General features: G+C 43.6%; 1 protein-coding gene across 2 annotated transcripts in view; it reads right to left on the reverse strand.

The window, feature by feature from the left end:
• The window catches only part of LOC140187371 (splicing factor U2AF 65 kDa subunit-like), a 50113-nt gene extending 37569 nt beyond the window's left edge, over positions 1–12544 (reverse strand). For both annotated transcript variants that reach the window (XM_072242645.1, XM_072242644.1), the window contains exon 1: positions 12341–12544. In XM_072242645.1, the coding sequence (XP_072098746.1) occupies positions 12341–12389 (49 nt within the window). In that variant the 5' untranslated portion in view covers positions 12390–12544. The remainder of the gene's footprint in view (positions 1–12340) is intronic.
• Positions 12545–13004: the final 460 nt, after the last annotated feature.

The raw sequence follows: 13004 nt of genomic DNA on the forward strand, positions 1-13004 counted from the left end.
TGTGCAGACAGAAACTCCCTGTCCAAAAGAAGTGGATTCTGTGTGTACGTTAACAAAGGTTGGTGCACAAACTCATCTGTAGATAGCCATCACTGTTCTGGGCAAATGAACATACCAAAATTAAATGCCAGCCACTTTGGTTGCTTAAGGAGTTTACTGATGGGTTTATCACCACTGTTCACCCCCACCCTCCAAGTGTGAATGCCAAAGATGTACTGGGAAAGCTTTACAGTATCATCTACTTTCTAAAAAAACAAGCATCCAAATGTTCCCTTCATAATTGCAGGAGACTTCAATCATGTTAACCTGCAGGGCATTTTACCAAAATTCCACCAAAGAGTCCCCCTGGCCTTTAGGGGAACTAAAGATTGGACCATATTTATGCAAACAGATACTATATTTACAAAACCATCACATGTCCTCATCTTGGCCTCTCTGATCACATCTCCATAAAGTTAATCTCAGGATACCAGTTGCTGCTGAAAACGGAGAAAACCATCACTGTATGGCCTAATGAGTCAATTTCTATGCTTCAGGGCTGTTTTGAACAGACTATCCGGCAGATGTTCAAGGCAGCAGCCACAAAAGGAGAAGACAAAGACCTCAAAAAAATGCTTCTTTTGTCACCAGTTACATCGGTAAGTCTGCAGACAACATTGACCATAAGACACATGAGCAGAATTAGGCCATCCAGCCCATCAAGTCTGCTCCACCATTCCATCATGGCTGATCCCAGATTCCACTCAACCCCACACACCTGCTATCCTCTGATGCCCTGACCAATCAGGAACTACCAACTTCGCCTTAAATATACCCATGGACTTGACCTCCACTGCAGCCTGTGGCACAGCATTCCGCAGATTTACTACTTTGGCTAACAAAAATTCCTCCTTACCTCTGTTCTAAAGGGTCGCCCCTCAATTTTGAGGCTGTGCCCTCTAGTTCTGGATATCCCTACCATAGGAAACATCCTCTCCACATCCATCCTATCTAGTCCTTTCAACATTCGATAGGTTTCAATGAGGTCTTCCCGCATTCTTCTAGATTCCAGTGGGTACAGGCCCAAAGCTGCCTAACGCTCCTCATATGTTAACTCCTTCATTCCTGGAATCATCCTCGTGAACCTCCTCTGGACTCTCTCCAATGACAACACATCCTTTCTGAGATATGGGGCCCAAAACTGTTGACAATACTCCCAAGTGCGGCCTGACTAGTGTCTTATAAAGCCTCAGCATTATCTCCTTGTTTTTATATTCTATTCCCTTTGAAATAAGTGCCAACATTGTATTTGCCTTCTTCACCACAGAGTCAACTTGCAAATCAACGTTCTGAGAGTCCTGCACAAGGACTCCCAAGCCCCTCTGCACCTCTGATGTTCGAACTTTCTTCCCATTTAGATTAAAGTCCACACTATTGTTCCTTTTACCAAAAATGCATTATCGTAGACACCTCAAGAACGGTCATCTCATGGCGAAACCAAAAGCCCTGGCTGAATGCAGAGGTGCAGGCCCTACTAAAAGCCCCAGACACTGCCTTCACTTCTGGTGACGGAACAGCTCTCAGAGCAGCCAGGGGAAACCTCATCTTGGGCATCAAGGAAACAAAGACCACCTATACACAAAAAATATTAAGGAACACCTGTCTGATGACAAACTCTGACATATTTGCCTGGGCATCAAGGGTATTACTGACTACGCAAGGGAAAACAGAGTTGTCTGTACCAGTGAGGCCTCCGTCCCCAACACTCTAAACGACTTTTATACATGCCTCATGCAACATAACGCTGGCCATGAAAGCTACCCCCTAACCCCTCCCCCAGGTGAGCAGCTACTGTCTGTAACGGCAGCAGACATTAGAAAGATTCTGCACGGAGTCAACTACCATAATTCAGCCAGGCCAGACAACATCTCAGGCTGAGTACTCGGGAAGTGTGCACACCAACTCACTGATGTCTTCACAAACATTTTCAACACTTCACTCATCCAGGCTGTTGACCAACATGCTTCAAATCAGCCACCATCATGCCTGTATCAAAGAACTCTACACCTTTAGAACTAAAGAACTATCACCTGGTGGCACTGATGCCAATCACCATGAAGTGCTTTGCACATGGCACATATCAAAAACGCCAGTCCAGCCACATTGCTTACTGACAGAACCACTCTACATCTGTCATATACCAAGCCCTGACACACCCAGAAAACAGGACATGTGTCAAGATGCTGTTTCTGGATTTCAGTTTGCCATTCACCAAGGCATTTACCTTGACAAACAGTAATTTAAATTGAAGCAAACAGTGTTACACCGGAACAGATTAAAATTGTAGTGCTGCAATGAATTTCCAGCACAGCATCTCACATCATCTCAAAAACTGGTCTTGGGAAGAGGAAGAAACACAAATTTACTAGGATGATATTATAATTTAAAAAGTGGTTAATTTCAACAATTTGATAAGAAATAGATGAAATAGGCTATTTAGCCCTTCGTGCTTGCTCCACCATGCATGAGGACTGTGGCTGGTCATATACTTCAACTCTATTTTCCTACACTATCCTCAAAATCTCAGTTTTGAATTAACTCAATGACAGTTTTCACAACCCAGCAGGAGGGAAAATTCTAAAGATTCGATATGCCCTATATTTCTCACCTCCGTGCAAAATGACCTGTTACCGTGAGATTGAATGCTGATTTCTTACTCCTCAGCCAGGGATAAACAACACCCCCCCCGCCCCCGCATCCTTTAAAAGTATTTCTTTAAAGGTTCAATGACATCACCTCCCATTTTATCATCTCTTTAGAAAATAAAGACTTAGTCGAATTGATCTCTCCTCATATAGCAGACTGATTCTACGGATTCAGTCTGCACTGACTATGGTAAATGTATTATCATTTTAGGTAAGGAGCCCAAAAATGTACACAATACCCTAACTGCATTCTTACCAAGTCCCTATAAAGTTGCAGCAAAACATTTTTAGCCTTTTTTTGTACTTAAGGCTATTGCAGCTTTTGCCCTCTCTCTGCACCTGTATATAGGGTTTTTGTGACTGGTGGGAGAGAACACTAGGGTCAATTTGTTAAGTAATTTCACATAATAAAAAATACTTTTTTGTTTAGTTCAACAAAATGAGTAACTTCACATTTTTCCATATTACCATAAGAACCTAAGATGTAGAGGCAGAATTAGGCCATTTAGCCCATTAAGTCTACTCTGCCATTTCATCATGGCTGATTCATTTTCTCTCACAGTGCCAATCTCCTGCCATGCCCTGACTAATCAAGAATCTATCAACATCCGCTTTACGTATACCCAATGACTTGGCCTCCACAGCTAACTGTGACATCGAATTGCAGATACACCACTCTCCAGCTAAAGAAATTCCTCCTCATCTCCATTCTAAAAGGGCACCCCTCTACTCTAAGGCTGTGTCCTCTGGTCTTAAGATTCCCCACCATAGGAAACATCCTCTTTATTGAGGCCCTTCAACCTTTGTTGGTCAACCTTTGTTGGTTTTCAATCAGGTCACCCCTTATTCCTCTGAATTCCAGTGAGTAAAAGCCCAGAGCCATCAAAGAGCCATCATACGACAAGCCTTTGAATCCCAGAATAGTTTTCATGAACCTCCTTCAAGCCCTTTCCAATGTCAGCACATCCTTTCTTAGATAAGGGGCCCAAAACTGCTCACAATACTAAGGCCTCACCAGTACTTTATAAAGCCTCAACATTACATCCTTGCTTTTAGATTCTACTCCCCTTAAAATGAATGCTAATATCGTATTTGCCTTCCTAGCCAACAACTCAACTTGCAAATTAACCTTTAGAGAATCTTGCATGAGGACTCCCAAGTCTCTTTGCACCTCAGCTTTTGAATTTTCTCTCTTTTTAGAAAATAGTCTATGCTTTTACTTCTTCTACCAAACTGCATGACCATACATTTCTTAACACTGTATTCCATCTGCCACTTCTTTTCCCATTCTCCTCATCTGTCTGAGTCCTTCTGTAGCTACACCCTATCCTCATTATATGCGAGGGATATGTTCCTCGAAGCTGACGCATAATGTGAATAACTATTTAAATAAAATAGGGATGCATTCCAGAGGGCTTCCTAAATATGTTGTATCTGTAATTTATTCACATTTTCATACCAATAGGACACAAAAGCAGTACTACAAGACAACATTTGTATTATATTTAATTAATTTAAGGTACTATTCAATGTAATAAATCATAGTAAGTTTACATCCTCTGGTGTACAGTACTCACCAACAGTGGCAGGTGTGTTCGCTCTGGGAGATGAATGGCTGTTGTGGTGTCGGGCAGCTTTACACAGATAAGGTGGAATGTTGTGGTCATCAGGATCATATCAAGCACAGCAAGGGATGAAGGAAGACTCACAGAACTCTTAGAACTGCCGGCAGCAGAAAGATTACAGCGATTTGAATAAAGTGGTGAGGGTTGTTTGCTTGGCAGCATTTTGTTTTTCAGCATAAGTTTGCTTGTAGGGAAGAAGGGCTGATGGCAGGGAACGACTGAAATGTTGACTCCTTTCTAAACTTGGGTCCATGTCCATCGCCATTTGTGCCAAGTGTTCCGACTTCCACCATTCCCTCACAGTTGGTAAGCTCCTGGGATTTTCAAAATTGTCTGTTGCTTGCAGCATTTGAGAGATAGTTCACCGTAAAAAAAAAACGTACACCTTGAATGTGGATCACACCGGTCGAGTAGTTGAATCAGCGATGCTGTGTTAGGCGGCAGGAAGTGCATTGTTACGTTGGGATGAATGCTGTCCAAATGTTTAGGATGGGCTGGCACATTGTCAAGCAACAAAAGAACGTTAAAGGCAAGATTCTGTTCCTGGCAGTAGCGTCCCAGAGCTGTGTTACCTTCAGCTGATGCCGCGCTGTTTATAATTTCCAACTTTTTTTCAAGTGTTAAAGCGGTTCTCTGCCGCTCGGCTGATGGCCCAAGACATGACATCGGACCCTTAGGAGGCACAGTTAAATATTTCAAGGACAAAATCACTGCACCGTAGGTAAAACCAACAAAAGTTTAAGATCGCACATCCACACCTTGCCAAAACCAATGCGAGAGTGGCAGGAGTGAAATTGTGAGGCGCGCGCACCTGACTTGTATTGGTGGGAAAGTGGTGCTTCTCGTCCCAACAGTGAGACTGTGAGGCGTGTGCACGTGACTCGTATTGGCGGGAAGGCAGTGCTCCTCGCATAACTGTGAATCCACATAGTCTGAAGACACGTAACGAGGATAGGGTGTACTTCCTCAAAACTATCTGCCCCTCCACCAATCTTTGTATCGTCAGCAAACTTGGCTACAAAACCATCAAATCAGTCATAAACATAAAATGTAAAAAGCAATCCCAACACAGATCCCTGTGGAACACCACTATACACTGGCAACCAATCAGAAAAGGCTTCCTTTATTCCCGCTCGTTGCCTCCTGCTTGTCAGCTAATGCTTTATCCATGCTAGTATATTTCTTGTAATACCACGGGCTCTTGTTAAGCAACCTCATGTGTGGCACCTTGTCAAAGGCCTTCTGAAAATCCCAGCACACATCTACTGGTTCTCCTTTGGCTATCCTACATGTTAATTTTTCAAAGAATTCCAACAGATTTGTCAGGCAGGATTTTCCCTTAAGAAAACCACGCTGACTGACTACAGACAAGAGAAAATCTGCAGATGCTGGAAATCTGAGCGACACCTACAAAATGCTGGAGGAACTCAGCAAGCTAGGCAGCATCTATGGAAAAAAGTACAGGCGACATTTCGGGCCAAAACTCTTCTGCAGGACTGGAGAAAAAAAGCTGAGGAGTAGATTTAAAAGGTGGGGGGAGAGGACAGAGAACCACCAGGTGACAGGTGAAACCTGGAGGGGGAGGGATGAAGAAAAGAGCTGGGAAGTTAATTGGTGAGAGAGGGAAAAGGGGATGGAAAATGGAGAAGGGTTTTGGGGGGCATTACCAGAAGTTTGAGAAATTGATGTTCATGCTATCAGGTTGGAGGCTACTCAGACTGAGTATAAGGTGTTGTTCCTCCAATTGGAGTGTGGGCTCATCACAATAGTGTAGGCGGCCATGGACAGACATATCAGAATGGGAATGGGAAGTGGAATTAAAATGGGTGGCCACCGGGAGATCCCGGTTTTTCTTGCGGATGGAGCTTAGGTGCTCGGCGAAGTGGTCTCACTGAGAAACAGTAGGCCACACCAGGAGCACCAGACACAGTATATGACCCCAACAGATTTACAGGTGAAGTGTCGCCTCACCTGGAAGGACTGTTTTGGCCCTGAATTGTAGTGAGGACGGGGGTGTAGGGGCAGGTGTAGCACTTGTTCTGCTTGCAAGGGTAAGTGCCAGGAGGAAGATCGGGGGGGGGGGGGGGGGAGGGACGAATGGACAAGGGAAACTGGGCCGTACCGGGCCGCAAAGCATGTGCTTCCGGGCCACAAGGAAACAATACGAGTCAGCTGCACCTTTCCACATTCCCTGTCACGCACTGTTGAACTTGAACATGAGGTTGCCAACTGTCCTGTCTTAGCCAGGACATCCTGTATTTTGGGCTAAATCGGTTTGTCCCATACGGGCCCGCCCTTGTCCCGTATTTCCCCCGCTAAGGTAGAGCGTTCCCATGAAACATTTCATGCGAAATGACGTAAAGCAAAGAAGCAATTACCATTAATTTATATGGGAAAAATTTTTGAGCGTTCCCAGACCCAAAAGATAACCTAACAAATCATACCAAATAACACATAAAACCGAAAATAACACTAACATATAGTAAAAGCAGGAATGATATGATAAATACACAGCTATATAAAGTAGAAATAATATATGTACAGTGTAGTCGGGAAGATTAAGCCAAAACTAATTTGTGGAGAAAAAATCAGCACGTGCGCACATAGGTGCCCGCACAAGGTTTCATGGTCATGGTAGTCTTTCCTGGGGTGAAGTGTCCCGGGATTTGACTGCTACTTTTGTCCCTTATTTGGGAGTGAGAAAGTTGGCAACCTTAACTGTAAAAGACATGCCGAGGTGAGTTTAACCCAACATGAACACCCCCCCCGCCCCCCCCCCCCGGGTCGGCTGGTCCGCAAGAATATTGTCAATATTAAACCAGACCGCGGTGCAAAAAAGGTTGGGGACTCCTGACATAGGGAGCGATCCCTGCGGAAAGCAGAAAGTGGGGGGTGGGAGGGAAAGATGTGCTTATTTGTGGGATCCAGTTGGAGGTGGCAGAAGTTTCGGAGAACTATGTGCTGGACGAGGAGGATGGTGGGATGGTAGGTGAGGACAAGAGGAACCCTATCCTTGTTAGGGTGGCAGGAAGATGGGGTAAGAGCAGACATGTGTTAAATGGAAGAGTGACTACAGCCTAATTTTATCATGTGCCTCCAAATATCCCCCAAATCTCATCCTTACCAATTGATTCCAATATCTTCCCAGCCACTGTCACACTAACTGCCCTATAATTTCCTTTCTTCTGCCTCTCTCCCTTCTTGAAGAGTGGAGTGACATTTGCAACTTTTCATTCCTCCACAATCATGACAGAATCAATTGAGTCTTGAAAGATCATTACTATTGCCTTCACAATCTCTTCAGCTACATCTTTTCAGAACCCTGGGGTGTATACCATATGCTCCAGGTGACTAATCTACTTTCAGACCTTTCAGTTTCCCAAGACTGATGCAAAATACTCATTCAGTTCATCCGCCATTTCCTTGCCTTCCATTACTATCTCTCTAGCATCATTTCCCAACAGTCCAGTATTTACTCTCGTGTCTCTCTTACACTTTATATATCTGAATAAATTTTTGGTATTGTTGGTAATATTATTGGCTAGCTTACCTTCGTATTCCATCTTTTCTCTCTTTATGATTTTTTTAGTTGCTTTCTTTTGGTTTTCAGAAGCTTCCCAGTCCTCTGACTTCCCACTAATTTTTGCTCTATTATATACTCTTTGACTTTTTTGTTGGCTTTGACTCTCTTGTCAGCCACGGTTGTGTCATCTTGCCTTTAGAATACTTACTCTTCGGTAAGTATATATCCTATACTTTCCGAACTACTCCCAGAAATGCCAGCCACTGCTGCTCTGCCATCATCCCTGCCAGTGTTCTTTTCCAATCAATATTGGCCAGCTCCTCTCATGCCTCTGTAATTCCCTTTACTCCACTATAATACTGATACAAGTGACTTTAGCTTCTCCTCAAGTTTCAGGGTAAACTCGATCATATTATGATCACTGGTCCCTAAGGGTTCATTTACTTAAGCTCGTGAATCAATTCCAGTTCATTGCAAAACACCCATTCCAGAATAGCTGATCCTCTAGTGGACTCAAACTCGAGCTGCTCTGAAAGTCCATCTTGCAGGCATTCTAGAAATTCACCCTCTTGGGATCCAGCACCAGCTTGACTTTCCTGATCTACCTGTATATTGAAGTTTCCCATGAATATCGTAATATTGCCCTTTTGGCATGCATTTTCTATCTCATTTTACTACTGTTGGTGGGGCGGGGGGGGGGGGTTCTATATAGAACTCCATTCAGGGTGTTTTTTATACCCTTGCCGTTCCTTAGCTCTACCCACATCGATTCAACACCTTCTGGCCCTATGCCACCTCTTTCTAATGATTTGATTTCATTTTTTACCAACAGAGCCATGCCACCACATCTGCCTACCTGCCTGCCCTTTCGATACAATGTGTATCCTTGGACATTAAGCTCCCAGTTGTAATCTTCTTTCAGCCATGATTCAGTGATGCTCTCAACATCATACATGCCAATCTGTAACCGTGCTACAATTTCATCTCCCTTATTCTGCACACATTCAAGTATACCACCTTTAGTCTTGTATTCAGCTTTTATTTTTCTCTGTCTTTTACATTGACTGCAATTTTGCCCTATTATCAGTCTCTCCTTGCAGTTTGTAAACCAACTACCTCATCCTCAGCACTATTACTCCAGTTCTCATCCCCCTGCCAAATTAGTTTAACCCTCCCGAGCACCTCTACCAAAACTGTCCACAAGGATACTGGTCCCCCTTGGGTTCAGATGTAACCTATTCTTTTCGCACAGGTCATACATTCCCCAGAAGGGATGCCAAAGATCCATAAATCTCAAACCCTGCCCCCTGCACCAGTTCGTCAGCCACGCATTCATCTGCCAAATCATCCCATTCTTACCCTCACTGGCATGGAGATTACTATCCTGGAGGTCCTGTTGCGTTCTTCGTATCATGTTCTTGCCTACTTATTCAAATTGTCTCGATCCTTTGATTTTACTTTGCATCTTTCACCTCCTTGTACAAATCCACAATTAAATATCAGCAACAAACTTGAGAAAGACATTTGGTTCCTGATGTAGTGTGAATCGCTAGGTCTAAGCACTGAAACTGTTAACAATGAAACAGTGGTGAAGCGTCTAAAACATTAAAGTAAAATGTGTATGATCATGAGTGATTCAAAGAGCATTTCCTCATACACCAAAGAAATTTCAAAGTTCAAAGTAAATTTATTATCGAAGTACATATATGTCACCATATACAACCAAGATTCACTTTCTAGCAGACAATCACAGTACGGACAAGAAACACAACAGAATCAATGAAAGACCACACTCAACAGAACAAGCAACAAAGACAACAAACAATGCAAATACAAAGAGAAAAAAGAAATAACAACAAATAAATAAGCAATAAATATCAAGAACATGAATGAAGAGTCCTTGAAAATGATTCCATAGGTTGTGGGAACAGTTTAGTGATGGGCTGAGTGAAGTTATCTCTGGCTCAAGAGCTTGATGGTTGAAGGGTAATAAGTGGTCCTGAACCTGGTGGTGGGGGTCCTGAGGCTCCTGTATCTTCTTCCCGATGGCAGCAACAAGGAGCGAAAATGGCCTGGATGGTACAGGTCCTTCATGATGGATGCTTCTTTCCCTGTAAATGTGCTCAGTGGTGGAGATGGCTTTACTTTGATGGACTGGGTCTTATCATCTACTTTTTGTAGGCTTTTCCTTATAAGGGCATTGGTGTTTCCATACCAGGCCGTGATGCAACCAGTCAATATCCTCTCCACTGCCTTCTCAAAGTTTTAGATGACATGCTGATTCTTTGCAAACTTCTAAGAAAGTAGGGGTGCTGCTGTGCTTTCTCACGTGCTGGTCCCAGACAGATCCTCTGAAATGTTAACATCCCGGAATTTAAGGTTGCTTACTCTCTCTACCTCTGATCTCCCAATAAAGACTGGCTCTTGGACCTCTGGTTTCTTTCTCCTGAAGTCAAAAATCATCTCTTGCTGATGTTGAGTGAGACATTACAGCCAGATTTTCAATCTCCCTCGTACATGTCTCCATTGCATTGCAATGTCATTGGAGCTGTGCTTAGTGCCACAGTCATAAGAATAAAGTGAGTAGAGCAGGGGGCTAAGCCCATAGCCTTGTGGTGCACAGGTGCTTAGGGAGATTGTGATGTTTTTGCCAATCCAAAGTAACTGGGATCTGCAAGTGAGGATCCAGTTGCACAAGGAGGTACCGAGTCCTAGGACCACCCTCTGTCAAAATATTATTGAGACTATGGAGTGAAGCCTGGGTGCTTTTGACTGAGAACACCTGGCCTTTTGGATTCAAAATCGGTTTGCCTATAGAAGACAGAGGGACTTATTCTGGCTGGAGGTCTGTGTTCTGTAGGGATCCATACTGGGTCCTCTGGTGTTTGTGATATAAACTGGATGAAAGCATAGATGGGTGGATTAGTAAATCTGCAGATTACACGACGGTTGATGGTGCTGTGGTCAGTGTAGAAAACTAGTAAGGGATACAGCGTAATATAGATCAATTGCAGATATGGATAGAGAAATGGCAGACAGTGTTCAACCTGGCCAATATGTGAAGTGTTACAATTAAATGTAAAAAGACAGTAATGGCAAGACCCTTAACAGTGTTGTAGTGCAGAGGAATTTTGGGGTCCATGTCTATAGCCCCCTGGAAGTGGCTACATAGTTTGACAGGGTGGTGAAGGTAGCACATTGCAAGCTTGCTTTTGGCAATTGAATTAACAGGGCAGGAAACTATGTAACAGCTTTATTGAATTTCAATTAGGCCACATCTAGAGTAACCCATTCAGTTCTGGTCACCCATTATAGGAAGTATGCTGGGGCTTTGGAGAGGTTGCTGTCTTTATTAGAAGGCATATGCTACAAGGATAAGGTGGACAAACTTGGGTTGATTTCTCTGGAGTGGTGGAGGTTGAGGGGAGATTTGACAGATATAAGATTCTGAGAGCAGACAGCCATTGTTGAAATGCCCAAAATCTCAGGGAATGCATTTAAGTTGAGAGGGGGCAAGTTCAAACGAGGTGTGTGGAGCAAGTTTTTCTTAAAACATAGTGATGGGAATGAGCTCTCTTGGTGGTGGTGCAGGCAAATACAATGGAGACATTGCAGAGGATCTTAGCTAGGCACATGAATATGCAAAAAAATGGAAGGACAATGAGCTGGCAGAAGGACTGTTTAGTTGGGCATTTGATTACTAGTTTAACTAGTTGATACAACATTTTGGGCTGAAGGGCCTGCTCTTGTGCTTTACTGTTGAATGTTCTGAGGATTTAACTATAGAAAACATATCTGGTAATTAAACCCATAAACCTTTAAATATACATGGGATAAACAAAAAGATCAATCTCCAGCAACTACAGTAATATTTCAATAATCCAGCACCCTCAGTATTTAGGTGGTGCCAGTTAGGCAGATTTTCCAGATTATTGAACGCAAGACAAACAGTTTAATTTCACTTTAATATATTTTCCAGTGAGTTAAAATGGAACTAGAAATATACTAGTATTCCAGGCCCTGGCTCCAAACTAAGTGATACTCTAGATCCTGAGCCCAGCTCTAGTCACATATCCAGCCCACATCCCAGCCCCTGCGACTGGCGATAAACTCTGCCTACCCTATGCCTGAAGTGACCAGCGAGCAGGTGCTGAACTATCAGATGCCAGATTATTTTCAACGTTTGTATGAATTGATTGCACATTCACACAAATCGCACGTCGGCATCCGATAGTTAACTAATGGATCAGGTACCAAGGCAAGTGGATAGGTCCAGGAAATTACCAGGCTTGCGAGCACCGGGACACTGGTCCCATTGACGTTCAGTAAGGTTACAGATGGAGCATGCGCGTCGCTGTCGGGCTCCCCCATCCCCCTCCCTGTCTCCGGGACGGGAGTTTTAATTCAACACTTGGAAAGGATCACTGGGCCGCCATTTCTCGGCACCAGAATATTATTAAAAACAGCAACCATAAACTAAATCGCTTATCTCCCGGGCCCACACTCACCTTGCCGGTTCTCCAGCAATTGTTTCTCAAAATCGTCAAAATCTGACATCTGTCTATCTCACTTTAACGTATCTTAGTGTAGAAATAAAACCCTTTATCTCTAAGTTAGAATGTCTCTTCATCCGCCGCTAAATGTAACGTTCGAGACCGCTTCCCTCTCCTTCACACAATGGCTGCTTCACCACCGGCTAGCTTGCGCTCGCCTCATCCTAACTTTAGTTCGTGAGTGACAGCAAGGCTGGCCAACCCAAGCTCGCGTAGACCCGGGGAAGGCTTCGCTATCCTCCAATGGCTGCAACGCGAAGCCGGGACTCCGATAGTCACGTTTGGTTGAAGCGGAAGAGTAAGCGCAGAGGGACAAACATCTGCTTTCCCGTCAACGTGCAACAAAGGCAGAATTTACACCGGATTTAAACTTTTATCCCCTCAGATCTCCCCTCAGTGACAATAATCCATGGAAAATTCATTGTCCTTGTTCTATCCAGCTAACTGATAAGATGTCTTCCCCAAGTTTACAGGGTTTGGAATTGTTTTTGCTTTCATGTCATTTTAACCCACGAATAACGTTTACGTTGTCAAAATACTGTCCCCCAATGTGCGAGACTTAAAAGAGGCAATTCATGAGTTGGACAAAGTTAAACATAAGATCTTAATGAGAGTTGAA

Source organism: Mobula birostris, chromosome 24 (genome assembly GCF_030028105.1).
Source record: "Mobula birostris isolate sMobBir1 chromosome 24, sMobBir1.hap1, whole genome shotgun sequence".
Taxonomy (NCBI): domain Eukaryota; kingdom Metazoa; phylum Chordata; class Chondrichthyes; order Myliobatiformes; family Myliobatidae; genus Mobula; species Mobula birostris.